The sequence below is a fragment of the Podarcis gaigeae genome, assembly GCF_964106915.1.
Source record: "Podarcis gaigeae genome assembly, chromosome: 3".
NCBI classification, from domain to species: Eukaryota; Metazoa; Chordata; class Lepidosauria; order Squamata; family Lacertidae; genus Podarcis; species Podarcis gaigeae.
The window spans coordinates 120014494-120039437 of record NC_139680.1 but is presented as its reverse complement, the minus strand read 5'-3'; the positions used below and the strand labels follow the sequence as shown (position 1 = coordinate 120039437).

At 46.0% G+C, this 24944-nt stretch overlaps 1 protein-coding gene across 8 annotated transcripts in view; it reads left to right on the top strand.

The window, feature by feature from the left end:
* The window catches only part of EFR3B (EFR3 homolog B), a 124159-nt gene that overhangs the window by 59301 nt on the left and 39914 nt on the right, over positions 1–24944 (top strand). For 5 of the 8 annotated variants that reach the window (XM_083733253.1, XM_083733251.1, XM_083733254.1 and 2 more), the window contains exons 2-3: positions 9952–10028; positions 12824–12951. In XM_083733253.1, coding sequence (XP_083589379.1) covers positions 9952–10028; positions 12824–12951 — 205 coding nt within the window. Of the gene's footprint in view, positions 1–1404; positions 1480–9951; positions 10029–12823; positions 12952–19394; positions 19505–24944 lie in introns of those variants that run through there. The other 3 variants (XM_083733250.1, XM_083733256.1, XM_083733255.1) reach the window with 3 other exon arrangements.

The window sequence follows — 24944 nt, the reverse complement described above, 5'->3', positions numbered from 1 at the left end:
TAGTTGGTCTCTAAGGTGCTACTGGACAATATTTATTTATTTATTTATTTATTTATTTATTTATTTATTTATTTATTTATTTATTTATTTTGACTGCGTCAGACAAACACAGCTACCTGCCTGAATTATCCTGTATTACGCTAGGATTGCCATACAGTGGTACCTCGGGTTAAGTAATTAATTCATTCTGGGGGTCCGTTCTCATCCTGAAACTGTTCTTAACCTGAAGCACCACTTTAGCTAATGGGGCCTCCCGCTGCCACCGCTGCACGATTTCTGTTCTCATCCTGAAGCAAAGTTTTTAACCCGAGGTACTATTTCTGGGTTAGCGGAGTCTGTAACCTGAAGCGTATGTAACCTAAAGCATATGTAACCCGAGGTACCACTGTATGCTATATGGTACTTTATGGACCTAATAGGCGTGTTCTGGTCCTTGGGCTCATGAAGAGTCGGACACAACTGAACGACTAAACAACAACAATAGGTATCTAAAGCTATTTGCACATGTTGCCCTGCAACCAGTCCATGCAGAATGTTGGCACCCTATACGGTGGTAACTCGGGTTAAGTACTTAATTCGTTCGGGAAGTCCGTTCTCAACCTGAAACTGTTCTTAACCTGAAGCACCACTTTAGCTAATGGGGCCTCCCGCTGCCACCGCTGCACAATTTCTGTTCTCATCCTGAAGCAAAGTTTTTAACCCGAGGTACTATTTCTGGGTTAGTGGAGTCTGTAACCTGAAGCGTCCGTAACATGAAGCATCTGTAACCCGAGGTACCACTTACAGATAGGTAGCCGTGTTGGTCTGCCATAGTCAAAACAAAACAAAAATTCCTTCCAGTAGCACCTAGAATCCAAGGTAGAATCCAAGACATTGGATTCTTATCTCATTATACATGTCAAAGCCATTTTTCACCTTCTCACCCCTTGCTTTTTCCTGTAAGACCTATTGCAGTCATTAAGAGTCGTCAACAGGCTCATCACAGCTATCTGCCAATCACCCATTCCCACCACCCTTCTGAGTAATACCCCTCCCCACCTTCTCACTATATAGAAGGGTCTGGTGACTTCTCTTTCAGTGTGCATGCACACGAAAGCTCATACCGAGGTACCACTGTATTTCATAAACTGAAAATCTGGACACAAAAGTTTTTTTTTTGGGGGGGGGAGCGGTTTGGCTAAAGTTGTTGAGCTTTGACATAGGACTGCCAAAGTGGATAAAAGCTGTCCTCTGCCGGCTGCTGTCGAAAGCAGAGACCTAGCCGGGAGGCGAGAGGTCTTTGCAAGGGAGCATCAGCCGCCGGCTGCGGTCTTGCCGGCCATTGGCACAGCGTATCACAGCCTGGGCTGGGCCGGGCTTGCTGACGGCTCCTCTTCCGTCTCCATCTCGAGTTGGCTCAAGTCTTTGTCACGGAGACAAAGGGCTGGACTTTGGCTGTCGCCAGATACATGATCCCGGCGGAGCAGATGGAGGCCGCAAGTAAACCGGGGCTGGGAGGTTGGCAATGCTGTGCTGAATTTCTTTTCTTTTGCATAGACTCCCTTCGCCTTTTCCTCCAGGGTTTTGCTTTTTAAAAACTGTCTCCTTGCAGCGCACTGTTTCGCCTCCTTGGTGTCTCTCGCTGGGAGAGCGCACGCCTGCCAGGGGTTGGGGACACTTTTCCTCTCTCGGGCAAGGGCAAGGGATGCAAAAAGGTGCGTGGCGGGCACGATCCGCCGGGGGTACGTCTTGCCCCGCTCCTGTTCATCGGTAACAGACTGGATATGGGTGAACTTCGTCCAGACGGGACCGAGGGGGCTCTGTGTCGTTTGGAAAGCAGAACGGGGATTTGCCTGAAGAGTCAGTTTTGTAGTTTGGATGCATAGCTGTCAACTTTTCCCTTTTTTAAAGGGGATTTCCCTTATTCCGAATAGGATTCCTCGCAAGAAAAGGGAAAAGTTGACTGTGATGTGATCCTGGACTCAGCTCTGAGCCTGGTTGCCTAGGTCTCTGCAGTTGGCAGGAGTGCATTTTATAGAATCATAGAGTTGGTGCCCATAGAGTTGGAAGGGACCCTGCGGGATCATCTAGTCCAACCCCCTGCGATGCAGAAATATGCAGCTGTCCCACACGGGGAATCGAACCTGCAGCCTTGGCGTTATCAGTACCATGCTCTTACCAACTGAGCTATCTATTTCCACAATTAAAACTAGTGTATTATTCTGAAAGGCCTTGGGGAAACTAACTTATTTTTTTAAGGGCCCTTGAATAGTGCAATGCTGTTGTTTATTTTCAATATTTGTTTTTATTATCCTGCATTTTAGAGGGTTGAAATAGAAGACCAACTCTACAATTCTGTGATTTTAATCAAATTGTTTTTATATTGTTTTACCTCTATTGCAGTTTTATTATTTTCTTAACGATTCTCTTTTATATGCTTTTAGCTCTTTGCATTTTGTTGGGCTTGCTTTAATTTGTGTAAGCCACTTTGAGTCCCGGACCCACTTTGGGCCCAGGAAGAAGGCAGGATAGAAAATAATAGTAGTTTGAGCATGGCTTGTTCAGGAAAAGCTCCCAGTGGATGGTGCTTTGCAAACCTAGCAGGTTTTGAGATAGGCACTTAATTTACAAGTGGGTTGTTGCAACAGTGCAAGTGGGGTTCTCTGTGTATGGTTTACAACTTTAATCCAGTTTAAATGAGAAGAGAAAGTATCGACTGGTATTTTGATGTAACCCCCCCCCAAAAAAAACTTGTTTGCATGAGGAATAAAGACCTTACAATAAGCAGCTGACTAAAAGGGACGTGGGTGGCACTGTGGGTTAAACCACAGACCCTAGGGCTTGCCGATCAGAAGGTCAGCGGTTCGAATCCCCGCAACAGGGTGAGCTCCCGTTGTTCGGTCCCCGCTCCTGCCAACCTAGCAGTTCAAAAAGACATCAAAGTGCAAGCAGATAAATAGGTACTGTTCTGGCGGGAAGGTAAACGGTGTTTCCGTGCGCTGCTCTGGTTCGCCAGAAGCGGCTTAGTCATGCTGGCCACATGACCCAGAAGCTGTACGCCAGCTCCCTCAGCCAGTAAAGCGAGATGAGCGCTGCAACCCCAGAGTCGGCCACGACTGGACCTAATGGTCAGGGGTCCCTTTACCTTTACTAATCCCCATGTTACACTCATACATCACGGTTACATCATGAAAGGGGAGGTCTGGTGGCAGTAACCTGAGAATCCTGGACCCTGCCCCATGGTTCTCCTTGCCCTCCACCAAAAACCCATCAAGTGTAAGAAAAGAGATACGGTATTTACATTTCCCTGTTTCCCAGCCAAGTTAATCCCACCCTTTTGTCTTCATCTGGGTTTGTTATTTCTGGAATGGCTACCTGTCTGGCACTCAGTATCAGGATGCCAGGGATTATCCCTCAGGCAGAGGGGCTGCTGAGTAGCTGAGCTCACATGTCTATATGAATTTCTGAAGTTTTCCCAAAACAAAAAAAATTCCTTCCAGTAGCACCTTAAAGACCAACTAAGTCAGTTCTTGGTATGAGCTTTCGTGTGCATGCACACTTCTTCAGATACTTCTTCAGAAGTTTTCCCAGTGAGCCAGTACAGAGATACATTTATCAGCGAATTCTTACATTTGGTATCGTGCAGCAAAGGCCCTTTGAATAGATAGGAATAAACTGTGATGAAGTGGGGAGAAGTCACAAAAGTGTGCTGGTTTTGGTAGTGGGCTGCATGTGCATGACATCTGCTGGAGGGGCAACCCCCGTCCAACCTATACATAAATTCCTGCAATGGGGAGAGGGGTCTTGTGTTCAAATTCTGCTTGCAGTTTTCCCGCTGGCATCTGGTCAGCCACTGTTGGAAGGGGATGCTGGTCTAGATGGGCCATTCTCCTGACCCACCAGGCTCTCCTTATGTTCTGTGATCGCTAAGAATGGAACCTCCAGCTTCAGTGGCAGTGCAGCTTGAAAAAATCCTTTGTTCCTGTTACGGTAAAATCTGGGTGTGAGGCTGCTCTGCCACCCAGCTCGTCGGACTAAGTCCGCGGGTCCCTGCAGAGGAAAATGAGCTCAGCCGGGCACAGGAGCAAACTGCAGAAGATCCAAGTTTATTGCGCAACAGGTTCAAGGCGAGATTGAACAGCGAGAAAGGGGTGACATGAACTTTTGAAACTTCCCTCCATGCCCCAGAATACAGTGCAAAACACATCCCAGTTACATCATGAATACATTAAGAAGAGGTTGGGTTACACAGATTACATCATGAATACATTAAGAAGAGGTTGGGTTACAAAGGATTAACATATGGAGGAGGGAGGGGGGAATATGCAGAGCTGGAGATATGCGCAGATAAGCACATCCTGAGTACCGGTGATGAGAAAACAATGGTCCATGTACTGGCATTGCCTGGAGGAAAGGCTTGGCAGAGTGATTTGACAGGATTAGGGTCTTAACACCTTGCTTGAGGGATTATGGAGGACAGGGGAGGTGTCATGGAGTCCTAGAGAAATTGAGCAAATTGGCACGCTGATTTTCTATGAATTTTATAGATTTTAGTCCCTTTTGACATTGGCAATTGGAAATAAATGGATATATTGTAGCGAAGAAGAAGGTGAAGAAGACATGCCCCCCCTTCCGTATCAGATCCTCATCGGTGAGTTTCCTGGAAGCCCCTGATCGTGGGCTAGGCAGAACTTTAGTCTGATCTGGCAAAGCGATGGATGGAGCGAAGCTTTTCTTTTTCACCCATCTGTATTTTTTTATTCGTTTAAAGAAAGGGGGGATGTTTAGCCCAGAGAGGGGCCGTGTTGTGAAGATTAATCAGTTAATGTTTGCAAAGTGTGCTGAACACAGAGAGGATGAGATGAAAGCCAGGTCTTATTATGCAAATATCCTCCTTGGCAAGGCGCCAGTTTCTTCATTCTCCTTTCTTCCCCCACCTTGGGGGAATCCTTCCCTGCCCCTCGGAGGAAGGAGTAAAGCAATCTCTCAGCCTCCATCACACACCCCCACCCCCACAGCCTGGCATGTTACCCCACAAGGCAGGGGCCATGGCTCCCTTTTGCCCCCACAGGGGTATCAGCTTGGTGGGTTGCCTATGCTTTGAATGGGGAAGAAGAAGAGAGACATTAAAGGCTGTTGCATCATTCATTTCTGGTGCAAATTTCAGGAAGAGGTCGCAGAGATTTAGGGAGTGAATTTTTTTGGGGGGGATTTAAAACGAATTTGCCTCTGGTGAGGGGTGGGTGGCGAGTCTTGGCTGCAGGTTGTTGTAAACAAAAATTGCCCTTTTCCCTTACGGGGTATCCAAGAGCCCATATAGAGTCATTACGTAGGTTCCCTATTGGTAGGAGAAAATAACAGAGGCCAGCCAGAGAATATTGAGAAGCAAAGCAGCTAGTAAGCCTTATCTTTATTGATCTGTTGCAACAGGGTGCTCCCCTCACACGCAGGAAAGGAGGAGGAACTCAGAACAGTGGCGGGCAAGGCCTTATATGGACTTTTGAAATTGCCCCCTGTAGCTCCAGACCACCACCCCAGATACATCATACTTACATCACAGAAAGGGCGGTCTACAGCAGAAATCTGAGTGCTTTGTTTATCCCCTGTCATTGTTTATCTCCTATCTGGCAAGTTACCTGTTAATGCTTACTTGATTGGATTGCCTGGGGAGCCTGGCCAGTCTTTTGTAATGATAAATACTTAGTTCCTGGGCAATGTCACAGGCTCACACCCTATTCATATCTTAAATGTGCCCTTAGGATTTGTGAGGAAAGAGACAATTTGTGAGGAAAGAGACAACACTTTGACCTTGCAGAGAAAACATTTATTCAGTTTGGAATCAAAATGGTTCCAGGTTGGTCTTCCTGTGCTGATCTATGTACGTGCTTGGTTGGTACACTTATGAACATTACCATATATCTAAGACCTCAAAATTCCTATCACAAACCACAGAGTTGCAAGGGACCCCTGAGGGTCATCCAGTCCAACCCTTTGGAATGCAGGAATCTCAGGTAAATCATCCATGACAGATGGCCACCCAAACTCTGCTTTAAAATCTCCAGTGGAGGAGAGTCCATATTGGCACGATATCATCCTTCGGCCAGGTAACTCCTCTTCCGTGGTGATCTGGCCCCCTAGAAACTCAGGGACACCCCAGAACAGCATCTGAGGAGAAGCCTGAACCCCCAGGAGAGACTGGCAGGGACCCCTCCCTACAGAAGGGGAAGTCTTCATTCTAACAGATTTGGTTTTTGTATTGCTTTAATTCCATTAGAGCTTGATTGCTTTTTAACGACCATCTTCTGTACGTGTTTAGCTCTTTGTGTTCTGTCTGGGTTGTTTTAATCTGCATAAGCTGCCTTGAGTAGTAATAATAATAATAATCTTTTTGCAGACGCATCTGGGAGTGATTCCGGCTGAATCAGTGGGATTTGTTCTGAGCAAGTAGATCTGAATTGGAGAGTTGGAAGGGACCCCAAGGGTTGTCTAGTCTGACCCCCTGCGTGGGACTCAGACCCATGTCCCTGAGATTAAGAATCTCATGGTCTACCAACTAAGCTATCCCAGCTCAGTGCATTCGGACCTGAATTTCTGGAGCCCTGCAAGAGAGCGCATCATGTTTTCACATTAGAAATGGGATCAACTTAACATTAGTCTGGCATCTGCGATAATGAGGCGGCTTTAAGAGATCATGAGAGGTGAGATTCTGTTGCGGATAGGAATGGAGAATTCATTAGGAGGTTAGGTGCAAGTCACTTTGTGTTGAAGGAGAAGAATCAATTGCTCACTTTGAGGAAGGAGCCAGAGGCGAGGGGGAGAAGTTTAGAGTAATTGTGCCGATCAATCATGGGAGGGGGAAAATATTGAACCAGGGAACAGCAATTGCAGAGGCTGCAATTCAATGCAGAGGACTCAAACCTTCTTGTTGTTGTTGTTTAGTCGTTTAGTCGTGTCGAACTCTTCGTGACCCCCTGGACCAGAGCACACCAGGCACTCCTGTCTTCCACTGCCTCCCACAGTTTGGTCAAACTCATGCTGGTAGCTTCGAGAACAATGAATGTCCCACCATCTCATCCTCCGTCGTCCCCTTCTCCTTGTGCCCTCCATCTTTCCTAACATCAGGGTCTTTTCCAGGGAGTCTTCTCTTCTCATGAGGTGGCCAAAGTCTTGGAGCCTCAGCTTCAGGATCTGTCCTTCCAGTGAGCACTCAGGGCTGATTTCCTTCAGAATGGAGAGGTTTGATCTTCTTGCAGTCCATGGGACTCTCAAGAGTCTCCTCCAGCACCATAATTCAAAAGCATCCATTCTTTGGCGATCAGCCTTCTTTATGGTCCAGCTCTCACTTCCATACATCACTACTGGGAAAACCAGAGCTTTAACTATACGGACCTTTGTTGGCAAGATGATGTCTCTGCTTTTTAAGATGCTGTCTAGGTTTGTCATTGCTTTTCTCCCAAGAAGCAGGCATCTTTTAATTTTGTGACTGCTGTCACCATCTGCAGTGAACATGGAGCCCAAGAAAGTAAAATCTCTCAATGCCTTCTTCCTTCTTAAAACCACCCATTTCAATGGACTTAAGCCCACTCTGTGCTATATTAGGCCGTGACCTGAAGGGCAGAGGGAATTAGATCAGAGCCTGGAGACCATCTGTGGTCCTCCAGGTTTTGCTGGGACTACAACTCCCATCAGGCCCTGGTGTTAACTGTGCCAACAGGGGCTGATGGAATAGTAGCCTGACAAATATTTGGAAGGTCACAGGCTAGCCACCCCTGAATTAGAGGGTTGGAAAGAGGGGGGCTTTGGGGATTTAAATACGCTGTAAGCTGCCCAGAGTGGCTGGGGAGTCCCAGCCAGATGGGCAGGGTGCAAATAATAAAATTATTATTATTGAATTATTATTGCCTCAGCTTAACCTGGCCCTTCTTATTTCCTGGGATGCTGCACTGGAGGAATAGGAGGCAAAGGCGAAATTTTGCAGGTGTGGGAAACCTCAGGGTTGGGACCACGTGTGGCCCTCTAGGCTTCTCTGCCTAGCCCCTGGAACTCTCTCCAGGTCATGCCCTGATCTTCATCCTCCTTGAATGTCTTTGCCTGACTGGAATTTGCCCTTGAACTCGGACAATGCCTTTTGCTCGCCTGCATGGAAGATGTGTATGTTTGTGTGTGTGAGTGAGAAAGAGAGAGAGCAGAAGCTACCTTGCTTTGCAATGGCGAATTTTAGTGTGTGTTGCTCCGCCCAATTTTGCCCCTGGCCCCGCCCAGCACTGACACGTGGCCCCCACAAGGCCACCCGGAAAAGAATGCGGCCCTCGTTGATGGAAAAAATCCCCCACCCCCGGCGCTGAAGTTTGCGTTCTTCGAGGAGTGGCTGTGGATAGTGGCGTAGCGCTGGTAGGGGGTTGCAGGGGCGATTGGCCCAGGCACAAAATTCTTAAGAGTGCAACCCACGCTACGCCACTAGGCTACAGAGGTTCTGAAGGTGTGTGTGACACACTTCTCACGCCATGGCTGATGCCGCCGTCATGTGTGCCAGGTCGCTGCTTTGCCAGGCAGCCCCCTCAGCTCCCTCCTGCCTCGGGGCCACTGCAGAGCCCCCAGCCCAGGCCCCTGTATGGGAGCAGGCAGCTGCAGGTGATGGCCCTTCTCTCGTACCTTGATCTGGGCAGTAGCAACCCACGCTACACGACTGGCTATGGAGCTGCTTATTTGAGAGAACAGAGACCAGATCAGGCTCCCGTTTCCTCTCCCCACCTGCGGGGTTCGGCCATGATTTGGGGAACTCTGCATCTCCCTGGCTGAATGGGATGGAGTGTGTGGCACAGAGTGCGACCAAGATAGGGTGGGGTGGCACAGTATGGCAAGCAAAACTTTACCCTGGGTAGCTCAGGGCTTGCCTGCACCAGGGCGTGAAACACACCGCAGCAAAGAAAAAGAAAAAGCCTCTCTCTGCCGCTGTCAAACGACTCCCTCCAGCCTCTTTTCCTAGGGCTACATCTGGTCCAGTTCTGAGCGATGAAGGCGCCATCCCTTTCCTTGCCTACTCGCTCACGAAATTGTTTTTCGCTCGTGTGAGTCATGGCCTCCAACCGATAAAGAGCATTTGTGCTGCCTTGTCTGGAGTGAGGCTCGCATTTCTCTGTCCCTGAAATCTTCTCCTCCTCTGCTCCCCACCTCAGCCTAGCCTGGGACTTAAGAACGGGTCAGGCGAGTGGCCTATTTATCCTAGCATCCTGTTCCCCCAACAGCCGGCCAGGTGGCTCTTAGGGGAAACCGGCAAGCAGGAGTCGAAATAAAGTCCTTCTTGAAACATGTAGTTAAACTGTGGAACTCCCTCCCACAGTAATCAGAGATGGACATTATTTATTTATTTTATTATTATTTATTCTATTTCTATACCGCCCTATACCTGAAGGTCTCAGGCTCTCAACCTAAGGTAAAGGGTAAAGGGACCCCTAAGCATTAGGTCCAGTCATGGCCGACTCTGGGGTTGCGGCGCTCATCTCGCTTTACTGGCCGAGGGAGCCGGCGTACAGCTTCTGGGTCATGTGGCCAGCAGGACTAAGCCGCTTCTGATGAACCAGAGCAGCGCACGGAAACCTTCCCGCCGGAGCGGTACCTATTTATCTACTTGCACTTTAACATGCTTTCAAACTGCTAGGTTGGCAGGAGCAGGGACCGAGCAACGGGAGCTCACCCCGTCATGGGGAAATCGAACCGCCGACCTTCTGTTCGGCAAGCCTAAGAGGCTCAACCTAGATGGCATTAAAAGAGAGGTGGAGAAATTTGTGGAGGTGGAGAGGGCTATGGATGTCTATGATCTTATTCCACAGTTTGAAGCTGCAACGCTTCTGGAAACTGCAGAGGGCTCTTGTATTCGAATCCTGCTTGCTGGTTCCCCACTGGCATCTGGTTGGCCGCTGTGAGAACAGGAGGCTCTTTCTAACGTCCTCATGGTCTCCTCTTCTCTTCCAGGTGTCTGCGGCTGTTGTGGAGCTTTGCGCCCCCGTTACAAGAGGCTGGTTGACAACATTTTCCCTGAGGATCCAGAGGTAAACATGCCTTCTCTGCTCAGCCCAACTCAGAGTTGTTGTGTTTGTGTGTGTGTGTGTGTGTGTGTGTGTGTGTGTGTTGACATCCTTCCCTTCTCGCCCTCCCAGGAATGCAGATTCTGAACAGAGCATCCAAATAATTTAAGTCAAGATCAATACTGCAAAGGGCAGCCTGACCGGTGCAAATTTCCTGGGCTGGACCACAAGTGATGCAAATCTTATGGGAATGTTCAGGGATGCAGGAGAGGATATATTGCTTGATTATAGCCTTTCCAACTTGTGTAAACAAGTTCACAATTTAGCAAAGTGACATTCCCCTTTTTAAACTCACAGAGGATGCGTTTGCTCAGGCTCGCTAAAGCCTCTATAATAACTGTTCTGGTGAAAATAAGCTTGTTTGCTCTTCCATGTGACAGCCCTTGAGATTCTTGAAGATGGCTATGCTATCTCCTGTGCCTCCTCTTTCCCAGGCTAAACATACCCTGTTCCTCCTGTCAGGAGCTTGTCCTACACTCGAGTAGGACCCTGGCAGAGATACATGCCCAACTGGGCATATCTCTCCCTCCTGGTCTATCGTTTAGGAACTTTAAAAGCTTTCTTCAGCCCGAACATCACAGTCACCGATGTCAACAGACACCGGCACACTTAGGGATCCGCAGTGTCTTCGCAGCTTGCGTAACAGAACTCAGTAGCACAGCATTTTGGCTAAAATACTTCATTTACATATAAGCACACACGGAGCACTGCAACATGGCTCCCTCTCTCTCTAGCATCAGACAGCAAAGATAACAAAGACAAAGGACAATAGTCCCACTTCACGAAACACAGTAACACAAACATCCTGTCTCCATCACTTCCCACTCTGTGAAGTCAAAACATATATCGTCATATAGAATAGAATCATAGAATCATAGAGTTGGAAGAGCCCACAAGGGCCATCGAGTCCAACCCCCTGCCATGCAGGAAACACCATCAGAGCACTCCTGACATATGGTTGTCAAGCCTCTGCTTAAAGACCTCCAAAGAAGGAGACTCCACCACACTCCTTGGCAGCAAATTCCACTGTCAAACAGCTCTTACTGTCAGGAAGTTCTTCCTAATGTTTAGGTGGAATCTTCTTTCTTGTAGTTTGGATCCATTGCTCCGTGTCCGCTTCTCTGGAGCAGCAGAAAACAACCTTTCTCCCTCCTCTATGTGACATCCTTTTATATATTTGAACATGGCTATCATATCAGCCCTGAACCTCCTCTTCTCCAGGCTAAACATGCCCAGCTCCCTTAGCCATTCCTCATATGAAAGGCAACAATCCCATGACTGCAATCACAGAGCAGGAATTCTAACCGGCAGCTCCTTGCCAAATGGGGAGGGCTGTTTTCACACCTCCTTCCATATGTCTTCTCTTCCCTCCCCTCCATCTCCCTGAAACTTTCTTCCTGACTTCCTTCCGAACTGAAAGGCAAAGCACAGGAGGTAGAGATCCGAAAGTGCTGCCAAATTAAGGGTTATGTTTTCTGGGAATGGGGGATGCATCCTGTTTTTTTAAGAGTGAAGGATACGTGATTGCAAAAGGTAGGAGGATAGAGGAATCTGTCAATTCTCGTTTTCCTTATTTTTGTTATTTTTCTAATCTTCAGTTCAGCTCATCGTGTCCAAACTTTGTGGGGTAGGAGTTTTGGGGGGAAGGGGGAAAAGTCAACAATTTCCTCTAAAGTAATGCATTTATGTACATTATTTTCACAAAGGTGTGCATTTTATACAAACTCTCTCCCCCCCCCCCCATTTAATGCATTTTGGTTCCCATTGGTTCTCCCTCCAGACTTCTGTCACTTTGGGGGCCAGTATAGATTTAATCAAACAATGAACTACTGACTGCATATTAAGAATGTACTATAATTACAGTTCAATGTACCATATTATTCGCTCCACAAGACACACCCGACCATAAGACGCACCTAGTTTTTAGAGGAGGAAGACAAGAAAAAAAATATTCTGAACGAAACAGTGGATGTATGATTTTTGTGGTTCATGCTGTAGCCACAGACATGTGATCTGATGGTGAATTTGGGGTGACCCAATGCAAAAATCCTGAGGATCCATTACCTCCCCCCTCCCAGGCAGCCTCCGCTAGCATCCCTTATCTCTTTTCTGTTTCCTTTCAACACCCCCTTCCCTCTTGTTTGCCTTAGTGTCTTTTCCTTAGCTGGAGCAGTTTTTTGCTCCTCCTTTTCTTCTAATTACTCTCCTCATTGCTTTAGCCTTCCTGTTTCCCCCCTTTGCAAGTTTGCTGTCTTTACCCCCCCCCTCCCAGGCAGCCTCCTTTATCTCTAGCGTCCCTTATCTCTCTTTCCTCATCGGCAAACAATCAGCGGCTTTGTTTCAACACCCCCTTCCCTCTTTCAAAAAAACAACAACATGATCTGCTTTTTGCCCCTGCGTAGGCTTCTCTAAACTATAATGTTTTAGTAGCAGAAGAGTACCATAGAGGCACCTGCCTTATCTCAATAGGTAGGGAGTTCCAAAGGTTAAGTGCTGCTGCACTAAAAGATCAAGTTCTTACAAATGTGGGATTATGAGGCACCGGTAATGGTGCCAGTTCCACCTATCAAAGTTTGCCCCCAAACTTACAAAAGGTCTGAAGCGGAGAATTGTTATAGGGGCTAGGCTGTACCACGTGAACAGCCAATGGCTCCTCGGTGCCTCCCTAGATCCATCCTTTGAGCAGAGGTCCTTGTCTGACATCCCTCAAGACGGCCATGCAGACTCGAGTCCTGACACATGTTCCCTTTTCCCCCCAGGATGGGCTGGTGAAAACCAACATGGAGAAGCTGACTTTCTATGCCCTTTCTGCCCCTGAGAAGCTCGACCGCATCGGTGCTTACCTGTCAGAAAAGCTGATCCGAGATGTGAGCAGGCACCGATACGGGTAAGGGAGACCTGTGTGGCAGCGGGTTGGGCTGGATGACCTGGGGAGGGCCCTTCCAACCCCACAGTTCCATGATTCTACAGCCCTACAGTGGGATGAGAAAAGCTTTTAAAACTGGGAACCCTTTCTAGCCTATATGAAAAGTTGTTGCCCAGGTGCAGAATAATAATAATAATAATAATAATAATAATAATAATAATAATAATAATTTATTTTTACCTCTCCATCTGGCTGGGTTTCCCCAGCCACTCTGGGCAGCTTCCAACAAAGATTAAAAATACATTAAAATGTCACACATTAAAAACTTCCCTGAACAGGGCTGAATTCAGATGTCTTCTAAATGTCAGGTAGTTGTTTACTGTATCTCTTTGACATCTGGTGGGAGGGCGTTCCACAGGGCGGGCGCCACTTCCGAGAAGGCCCTCTGCCTGGTTCCCTGTGGCTTTGCTTTTCGCAAAGAGGGAACAGCCAGAAGGCCCTCGGCGCTGGACCTCAGTGTCCGGGCTGAAAGATTGGGATTGAGACGCTCCTTCATGTATAGTGGACCAAGGTCGTTTAGGGCTTTAAAGGTCAGCACCAACACTTTGAAATGTGCTTGGAAACATACTGGGAGCCAATGTAGGTCTTTCAAGACTGGTGTTATGTGGTCTCGGTGGCCACTCCCAGTCACCAGTCTAGTTGCCACATTCTGGATTAGTTGCAGTTTCCAGGTCCCTTCAAAGGTAGACCCACATAGAGCGCATTGCAGTAGTCCAAGCGGGAGATAACTAAAGCATGCACCACTCTGGTGAGACAGTCTGTGGGCAGGGAGGGTCTCATCCTGCATACCAGATAGAGCTGGTAGACAGCTGCCCTGGACACAGAATTGACCTGCACCTCCATGGACAGCAGGGCTTGAAGTGTAAGAAAGTTGGACAATATATCAAGAAACACATGAGAGAGGATGGAATTGGATAAGACGAAGCTTTAAAACACAGTTATATGCAATTTGGGATATAAACATTGATGTTTGGGTGAAGTCACTAGTTTTGATGAATTGGTATATAACTGTTGGTCTTCCGGAGGCGGCGCGAACGGTAATGGCTGCCCTTTCCTAACCGGGAGAGGGAAGCTACGCTGGAAAAGGGTCGTCCGCTACGGCGAAGCGGAGACCCATTTTGGAAAACCGCAGGCAGCGGAAGCCTGCGGTCTCGGGACCCGGCGGGCGCCAGGAGCTACCCCCGAAACGTTGAGGGAACCCCGTAAGGGGCTCCGGATCGCAGAGGGGGTAGCGGCGCTGTGGGTCTATGCGCATTCAGCGGAGCGAAGCCGCGCTGCCGTTGCCGGTGAGCGCCGACCTTTCTTCCTTCAACACAAGATTCTAAAACGCAACAACCCGTGAGTAATTGAGGACTTTACTAAATTTTGGGACTAAAAATATTGAAAATAAGCTGAAAGCGGAGAGACGAGGAAAAGGAAGTCCGTCCTCCGCAGCCATTGACTTTTAAAGCAAAGAGCAGGAGGAGTGGAGGCATAGAGAGAACTTTTGACAGCTCAGATTGAGCACCCGCAGAAATTACTTTTTCCTTTAAAGACTGTAAGCAATTGATTTTTGGACTTTTATTAGGACTTATATACTCCTTTCTTTGTGGATTACAATTCTGTTTAAGAAGCCCAGGTGTCAGAACTGCCTGAGCAGCAGAACTGTCAGACTGCAAATTTGGATACATTCTATTTAAATTTTGAGACAGTCTGAGGGAGCTCAGAATGGTTACGTTCTTGCATTTTGGAACTCCAGTAAGCACAACTTGAAATATTGTGGCAAACCTAAAACCAACTCTGCTAAAACTACTCTTGTGAAGATCCCTAAGTATTGGTTCAGATTTTGTATGTGGAATGGACTCTTCTTCCTAGGACATTTTATGCTCCCCCTAGAGGATTGAGGATTTACAACAAAAACATTGTTTTACTTTCTATTTCCCGGCCCTCTGTTTGATTGCTACCACCTGGGCCGTAGCTTTCCCATGGGAACAACTCAGCTTGACCTTGACTGCTAGATAACTTTGGAATGAGTGGCGCAAAAAGAAAGGGATTAAGAACCAGACAAACAACTCTGACAACCGTAACTGCAGCCTCACAAGCACGCAGATCATCTGTGCCCACTTTGCCCTCGGAGGAAAAAGCTACCTCCCTGTCACAGGCAGGGGAGGAAGAAACTGAGGATTTACAACTAGAGGAGATGGCCTCAGGAGGATCTGGTTCTGTATTAGAGAGAATTCTTGAGAAATTGGAGTCTTTGGAGAGGAAAGTTGACCAACAAACTGCGAAAATTGACCTTAATACAGAAACTTTAAACAAATTATCTGGGCAAGTTGCACAGAATGCACAAGCAATTGGACAACTGAAGGAGGCTGCAGGTGAAAATCAGAAACTGGCCGAAGAGACCAGCCAAAGAGTGGGAGAGTTGGAAAAAGAAGTAAGGCCGCTCAGTAAGCAGGTTGGGGAACATCAGACCTATCTCTCCATGTTGGAACTTCGGAACAGGGAGATTAATTTAAGGATAAGATCGATACCAGAAGTGGAAGAAGGTAATCTAGCTGAGTTTCTGACCAAAGAATTCTCCAAGTTCTGGGGTCTAGAGGAGGAAGACTTTAAAATTGTGTCAGCCTTCAGACTTGGAAGACTTACAAAGAGAGAAAGGCCCAGAGACTGTTTGATTACGTTGAGATCAAAGGAGGAAAGGGACAAGATTTTGGGCCTGCACTACGGAAGCTCCTTGAACATTTCGGACAAAAGAATTGAGATTTTTAAGGACATTCCTAAACAGCTGTTGGATCTTAGATCTGAATATTTGGACTTAGTAAAACTGCTGAGAAGCAACTCAATCATCTTTAGGTGGGATTTTCCCCAAGGACTATCTTTTACCTTTAGAGGGAAGAAGATTAAAATTAGAACTTTGGAAGATAGGGACAAGTTTTTGACTGCCTACGGAGAGGACCTTCATAAAGGACTTGAACTACCCTCAGGGCCTGAACCACCACAGGTGCCTGTACCTCAGAACCCTGAAGACTCACAGAACAAAATACCATCCCAAGGAAACTAAACAGATCTATCCAGGATGTCTCTGCAACTTTTAAGTTGGAATATAAATGGCTGCAACAGTCCGGAAAAAAGGAAGAAAATCTTTCACATATTAAAAAAGGAGCAACTAGACATTACTTGTTTACAAGAAACACATGTGACTAGGCTCCACAGAAAAATATTGGTAAATAAAAGGTTAGGCCAAGAATTTATATCTTCGGACTTAGTTAAGAAGAGAGGAGTGGTGATATATGCAAAGGAGAGCCTCTCACCAAAATTTCTATTTAAAGATGAACATGGAAGAATTTTGGCAATTGAAATACAGCACCAAGGAGAGAAAATTTTGATATTAGGAATCTACGCTCCAAATGAAGGGAAATCAGAATTCTACAAGAAGTTGCATGAGATTATGCTGGATTATCTGGACTATGATAACATCATTATGATGGGAGATATGAATGGGATCGTTTCTACAAACATGGATAGGTCACAAAGCCAAAAGGTTACTAAAGAAGGCAGACTACCAAAGACCTTTTTTGAAATGACAGACAACATGGACTGGATTGATATATGGAGGACAAAGAACCCCTTAGGGAAAGAAGGAACACTTTTCTCTGAAGCCCAACTGACTTGGACAAGAATTGACCAAATATGGATTTCTAGAGGTCTGGCTCCTAAGGTGAAGAAAGTGGAAATCTGCCCAAAGACCTGCTCCGATCATAACGCGTTGAAAATGGACATGACATTATTACCAACCGGCTCCTTTAGATGGAAGATGAATGACAACTTGTTTAGAGATCAGGAGATTATCAAGAAGGCCAAAAAAACAATAAAGGACTATTTTGAGATAAATTTGAACACTGCTGTGGAAAAAAGAACAATCTGGGACGCAAGCAAAGCTGTGATGAGAGGGTTCTTGATACAACAGAACGCCATAAAGAAAAGACTACAAAATGAGAAAAAGGACAAGATTTTGGGGAAAATTAAAGAGTTAGAGAAGAAACTAAGAGTAAATCCGAAGTCACAGCCGATTTTGAGAGAAATTAAACTTCATCAGGCACAATATTCCAAACTGATAAATCAGGAAATAGAATGGAAGATTAAATCAATGAAACAAAAAACATTTGAATCGGCTAATAAATGTGGGAAACTGCTGGCTTGGCAGTTGAAGAAGAGACAAAAGCTGAACATAGTAACAAATTTGGAAATAGAAGGAAGGAATATTCAGAACCCGGCGGAAATTAGAAAATGTTTCCAGAAATATTTTAAGAAATTATACACTCAAGGGCCACAAAAGGAGGAAGAGATTGCAAAATTTTTGGAGAAAAATGGACTTAAAAAACTATCACAAGAAAATAGATCACTCCTGAATAGTAAAATAACACGACTAGAGATAGAACAGGCCATTCAGAATATGAAGTTGGGCAAGTCTCCAGGGCCAGATGGCTTGACCTCCAAGTACTATAAGACATTAAGTGACTATTTGATTCAACCACTGATGGAGGTCAGTAATGAAATTATGGAGGGAAAGAAGGCGCCTGAATCGTGGAAGGAAGCTTTTATCACATTGATACCAAAGTCAGAAACTGAAAAGACACAACTTAAGAACTACCGTCCCATTTCCCTTTTAAATGTGGATTACAAAATATTTGCTGACGTTTTGGCAGGAAGACTTAAAAGAGTTTTAAATGAGATAATTCATAAAGACCAGGCAGGCTTTCTCCCAGGAAGACATTTATTTGCTAATACAAGGAACATTATTGACATTTTGGAACTTTTGCAAACAAATATTAACACGAAAGCAGTTCTAATTTTTATAGACGCGGAGAAGGCCTTCGATAATATTTCTTGGAAATTTATGAAGGGGAATTTAAAAGAAATGGGAGTGGGGCGGGGTTTTGAAAATGGGATTGACGCGATTTATTCAGAACAAAAGGCAAAACTGATAGTCAACAATGTGGTTACAGAAGAGTTTAAGATTGAAAAAGGGACACGACAAGGCTGCCCGATTTCCCCCTTGCTGTTTATTTCTGTCCTGGAGGTGCTCTTGAACTTGATTAGAGGGGACCGGTTGGTGCAAGGGATTCAGATCGGAGCGAAACAATATAAACTTAAAGCTTTTGCAGATGACCTTGTTTTGACATTGCAAGAGCCAGAATCTAGTACAAAAAGAGTGTTACAATTGATTCAGGACTTTGGTCGGGTAGCGGGCTTTAAACTAAACAAACAGAAAACTAAGGTGTTGGGAAAAAACTTGACAGATGCAGAGTCAGAACGGTTTCAGAGAGAAACAGAACTAACTGTGGTTAAAAAAGTAAAGTACCTAGGGGTAAACATAACAGCAAAAAATCTGAGTCTATTTAAGGATAATTATGAAAAATGTTGGTCTGAAATTAAGAGAGACTTGGACAGTTGGTCAAAATTGAAGCTTTCTTTGTTAGGCCGAATTGCTGCTATTAAGATGAATGTATTGCCTAAGATGTTGTTTTTGTTTCAAACATTGCAAATTGTGGATAAGACGGAGTGCTTCAGGAAGTGGCAGAGAGATATTTCTAAATTTGTCTGGCAGGGCAAAAAGCCCAGAATTAAGTTTAAGATATTAACTGATGCGAAAGAAAGAGGGGGCTTTGCCCTGCCAGACTTAAGGTTGTACTACGAAGCCGCAGCTTTCTGCTGGCTAAAAGACTGGCTACTTCTAGAGGACACTGACGTGTTAGATTTAGAAGGTTTTAACAATGCATTTGGCTGGCATGCATACTTATGGTATGACAAAGTTAAGATCAATAAGGCCTTCAAGAACCATATTGTCAGGAAAGCAGTGTTTAATGTCTGGACAAAATACAAAGACCTATTGGAAAATAAGACTCCAAGATGGCTATCACCTCTGGAGGCTAAGGCCCGAAAAAGACCCAATATGGAGGCCAAATGGCCGAAATATTGGGAAATAATAGAGAAAGAGGGCAACAATTGGAAATTGCAGAGTTTGGAAAAAATGAAAGACAAAGTGCGAGACTGGTTACATTACGCTCAGATTCAAGAAATTTTTAAAAAGGATAAAAAGTTAGGATTCCAGGTGGAGAAATCGAAGTTGGAAACAGAATTGTTAGAACCTAAGACTAAAGTACTCTCAAGAATGTATAACTTGCTGTTGAAATGGAATACACAAGATGAAATGGTTAAGTCGGCCATGATAAAGTGGGCACAGGATATTGGGCATAATATTATGTTTGAGGATTGGGAAAGGTTGTGGACCACGGGGATGAACTTCACGGCATGTAATGCTCTGAAGGAAAATGTAATGAAAATGATATAGGTGGTACATGACCCCAGTTAAACTAGCCAAAATATGCCATGTGCCAGACAACAAATGTTGGAAATGTAAGGAAAATGAGAAGCTGACTTTCTATGCCCTTTCTGCCCCTGAGAAGCTCGACCGCATCGGTGCTTACCTGTCAGAAAAGCTGATCCGAGATGTGAGCAGGCACCGATACGGGTAAGGGAGACCTGTGTGGCAGCGGGTTGGGCTGGATGACCTGGGGAGGGCCCTTCCAACCCCACAGTTCCATGATTCTACAGCCCTACAGTGGGATGAGAAAAGCTTTTAAAACTGGGAACCCTTTCTAGCCTATATGAAAAGTTGTTGCCCAGGTGCAGAATAATAATAATAATAATAATAATAATAATAATAATAATAATAATAATTTATTTTTACCTCTCCATCTGGCTGGGTTTCCCCAGCCACTCTGGGCAGCTTCCAACAAAGATTAAAAATACATTAAAATGTCACACATTAAAAACTTCCCTGAACAGGGCTGAATTCAGATGTCTTCTAAATGTCAGGTAGTTGTTTACTGTATCTCTTTGACATCTGGTGGGAGGGCGTTCCACAGGGCGGGCGCCACTTCCGAGAAGGCCCTCTGCCTGGTTCCCTGTGGCTTTGCTTTTCGCAAAGAGGGAACAGCCAGAAGGCCCTCGGCGCTGGACCTCAGTGTCCGGGCTGAAAGATTGGGATTGAGACGCTCCTTCATGTATAGTGGACCAAGGTCGTTTAGGGCTTTAAAGGTCAGCACCAACACTTTGAAATGTGCTTGGAAACATACTGGGAGCCAATGTAGGTCTTTCAAGACTGGTGTTATGTGGTCTCGGTGGCCACTCCCAGTCACCAGTCTAGTTGCCACATTCTGGATTAGTTGCAGTTTCCAGGTCCCTTCAAAGGTAGACCCACATAGAGCGCATTGCAGTAGTCCAAGCGGGAGATAACTAAAGCATGCACCACTCTGGTGAGACAGTCTGTGGGCAGGGAGGGTCTCATCCTGCATACCAGATAGAGCTGGTAGACAGCTGCCCTGGACACAGAATTGACCTGCACCTCCATGGACAGCAGGGCTTGAAGTGTAAGAAAGTTGGACAATATATCAAGAAACACATGAGAGAGGATGGAATTGGATAAGACGAAGCTTTAAAACACAGTTATATGCAATTTGGGATATAAACATTGATGTTTGGGTGAAGTCACTAGTTTTGATGAATTGGTATATAACTGTTGAGAAACAAATGTAACTTTCTATATGGAAAAAACTCCTGCCTCATTCTCCTTCCTTACCAGATTTTTTTGCACATATAATGAACGCTTTCTTGTTGCTTCTGACTTTGATCTGGTGAAAGTGGCTTCTTAGGAGCCAAGCCATTGTTTCAACGTCAGACGTTGGAAACCCAATCTGTTTCGGAGCCATGCAGACTACCTGGGAAGATGGTGGATTTTCCTTCCTTGGTGGTTCCTAAGCAGAGGTTGGAAGGCTAGTTCTGGGTGCCTCTCCTCAAAAAGGACACTGCAGACTTGGGAAAGGTTCGTAACATGTGAGAATGTTCAGGGAGGCAGGAGAGGATATATTGTTTATGAATATCCTTCCTAACTTGCGTAAGTAAAACTTAGCAGAGTTTTACCTTCCCCTTTTTAAATGCCCAGCAGGTAGCTGGTTGCGGGCTCCTGTAGGGCCTCTCAGTATTAGGTTCCAGGAAAGTCCCCTTTAGGTAAAGGGACCCCTGACCATTAGGTCCAGTCGTGGCCGACTCTGGAGTTGTGGTGCTCATCTCACTTTACTGGCCGAGGGAGCTGGCGTACAGCTTCCGGGTCATGTGGCCAGCATGACGAAGCCGCTTCTGGCGAACCAGAGCAGCGCACGGAAACGCCGTTTACCTTCCCGCTGGAGCGGTACCTATTTATCTACTTGCACTTTGACCTGCTTTCGAACTGCTAGGTTGGCAGGAGCAGGGACCGAGCAACGGGAGCTCACCCCGGTGCGGGGATTCAAACCGCCAACCTTCTGACCAGCAAGCCCTAGGCTCTCTGGTTTAACCCACAGTGCCCCCCACGTCCCTATAAAGTCCCCTTTATATCCCTTTTAAAAGAAGAAACACGCCACAATCTTGTGTAAAGTATATAAAAGAAGTTTGCTCACATCATCAGTTCACAGTTGGATCCCTGAAGGCAGACTCAGTTATGAAATATATACATTTGGATCTGATAATAGCAGTGACTGCAGACTAGCAGTCACTGCAGTTCGCACACCGAAGATGGAGAAGAGTCGAAAAGAAGAAAATGTGCTGTGTGCCCTGCTCTTTTGTTACCTGAACAGGTAAGGTCACACCCACCTCTAGTCACATGCAAGAGGAAGGATGCTCCAGCCCAGGAGGAAACAGGAAGTTTCCCCCGCATGTCTTCTCTAGGAAAACAAGGAATGTTGTACTTGACTGCTACCTATCTATCACATCCCACATAACAGAGCCGCCAAAACAAGCAAAGAAAGGATGGAGCTTTCAGGACTTTTAGCTTAGAGAAAAGAGGAGCCTCACGCACAGCATGTTAAAAGCGGAAACAGAGCAGAGCCATAGATAGCTTCCTGTCTTTTTCCTCCCCCCCCCCCAATTTTCAAATGAGGTCCACAAATTTAGCGTTTTGATAGACGCCGTAAAGCTTTCCCCCATCTGTTTCTCCGCAATTCCTAGCGTTACGAGAAAAGGACAAAAGCGTTTCCCTGTCCCCTTTCTCCCCTCTGTGCATAATATCTCTTTGGCGCTAAAGAATTCGGCCTCTGCTGCCTCTTTTCTAAAGAAAAAGAAGATTCCACCATTCCGCTTGATTTTTCAAATTCTATTTTTGCTGAGCTGCCTGAGTCATTTCTATATCCATCCTCTTTCTGCTCACACCTGACTTTTCGCTTCGCTGGAGCGGCTGCTCTACTTAGTAGGTGGTGTTTGCCGGAGAGATTCTGTTGTGCGTCTTCTGGGGGCGTTGATGTTGCCAATAATAAATTGCCGCTCTGATTCCGAGGTGCCGGGTCAACTCCAGATGGAACAGGGCCTTCAAATACTTCTGGGGTGGGTTTTTTGTTTATTCTTCCCGTCTTGGCGACACAACCAGGACGCACAACTGTCTCTTTGCACTTCCTACTCCTGTTTGCCTGTTGTGTTTTGCTTTCATCTGCTGGAGAAAAAAGTGGGATGGGGGTGGGGGGAGTAGTTGGAGAGAAAGAGGGGCGCGGAAGCGTCACTCAGGAGCATGGAAATTGGGAGATGTTTCAAAGCTGCAAAGACGTCCGCTTTCATCAGAAATGACAATCCCTTCAAAGGGATTGTCTGAGGTTCTGCGTTCAAGGGACGGCTAATGAGGTTTTGCTCGCAATGGAGCCTTTGTTGGAGGAGAGTTTGATGTCGGCAGCAAAGGCTGTGGCGGGTGCTGGAGGGCACATGCCGCCTCCTCCGATTTCAGATGTTGGGTTGACTTGGAGGCACCGGTTAATTCCCTCCAGAGAATGGGACTCTCGGCTTTGATCTCCGCACACCATTGAAATGGTGGATTTCAGCAGAACTCGTGAAACTCCTTTATCTGAGATCAAAACGCTTGGCTGTCTAGCTCAATATAGTCTGCTCCATCTGGCAGTGACTCTCCGGCATTTTTGGGCAGAGGAGGATCTTTCGCTTTATTTACCTGATCCTGTAAACTGTCAATACCAGAAGCTCTAACTGGAGCCTTCTGAATTCAAGACATGTGCCCTACTACTGAGTTATTATTATTTTATGAAAATTATTACAGTCGTACCTTGGAAGTCGAACAGAATCCGTTCCGGAAGCCCATTCGACTTCCAAAACCAAAGTGCGGCTTCTGATTGGCTGCAGGAACTTCCTGCAGCCAATCAGAAGCCCAGTCAGACGTTCGGGTTCCAAAAGAACATTCATGAACCGGAACAGTCATTTCCGGGTTTGGGAGCCAAAACATTGAGTTCCAGGGCATTTGGGATCCAAAGTAAGACTGTATTGCTATTTTTCTATAAAAGAAACACCATTAACACCTTCCTTGTTCTCTTATTCTGGCAATGGCGCCCACCTGAGAGGTGCCAGTACTGATTTCTAGTGAGTTCCAGATGGGGAAAAAAGCCCTGATTATTATTATTTATAGCCTAGCTTTTAATTATTTACTTGTTTTTATCCCGTATCTTGTTGGGACGCGGGTGGTGCTGTGGGTTAAACCCCAGAGCCTAGGACTTGCCAATCAGAAGGTCAGCGGTTCAAATCCCCATGACGGGGTGAGATCCCATTGCTCGGTCCCAGCTCCTGCCAACCTAGCAGTTCGAAAGCACGTCAAAGTGCAAGTAGATAAATAGGTACCACTCCAGCAGGAAGGTAAACTGCGTTTCCGTGCACTGCTCTGGTTCGCCAGAAACGATCTTAAGGATGAAGAGAGGTATGTAAATCTAACAAATAAACTAAAATAAAAATAACATTTTCCCCCTGGTAGGGACTCAAGGTGGCTTGCAGATGAAATAAGAACAGCTGAAAACATAGAAAGAAAAACAATAATTAAAAACAATTAAACACATACTCATACACACATGATTTATTTAAAAAATACAGATAATCGTTTCTCTAGGCAGGGAGTTCCAAAGTTGCCTGGGAGCCGCCACCGAGAAGGCCCTCTCCCACATCCCCAGCAAACGTGCCTGGGCAGGGGGCAGGACTGAGAGAAGGGCCACCTCGGAAGATATCAAAACCTGGGGAGGGTTATAGGAGGGGATTCTACATCTGTGCAACAAAATATGACCCAGGACAGGTCTTGAAACTGAAGCCTCATTATTGTAAGGCTGTCACACGCCTGGGATTTCCCAGACATATCTGGGATCCGTCCGTAGGAAATTGTGTCTGGGTGGAATTTCCGAAAATCACTGAAAATGTCCGGCAAAACCCGGATGTATGGCAACCTCTGTCAGAAGTATTGATTTTTGGAGAATCGCCATAAAAATAGTTCAAAAACTGTTGTTGTTTTTTGGAGATTTTGCAAAAAAAAAACCAAAACCACCCACAACAACATGTGTCTGGATTTTCACTTTCTGAAATATGACAACCCTAACTGGGTAGTCCAGGCTTGATGGGGCCTGTGATTGAGAGAGAGAGACTCGAGTTCTGAAATGATTGAATAAGTGGGCTTTTTCCACTGCAAAAACATTGCGTTTGCAAACAACCCAGGCCTGTTTGTCTTCCCCTGACAGGTGATTTATTTTTGCCTTTTGGGCTGGCTGAACCCTGGGGAGACACCCACGTCTTCAAGTCTTTGCTTGACGTCAGTTGCGGTGCCTGGGGAGCAAAACTTGTGTCTGCCGTGGCCTTGTTGAGTGGATTTATTTTTTATTTGGTGTGTGTGTTTTAACGGAGCAGGATGTCCTCATTCTCTCTATTTCTCCACACTTTGCTTTTGATGTTTACCTCCCAGGCAGGTCCCAAGTGAAATCCTGGGCTCAGATTCTGGAACAGGTGAGCTCAGAAGACACGTCGGCCAACTCTGAGCCCAGAAATGTGTGCTGGAGAAAGGAAAAGGGATTGAGAAGGGTTCTGCTGCTGGATTAGGACCGGGAGAAGAATGCAGGGAGTTGTTATAAGGG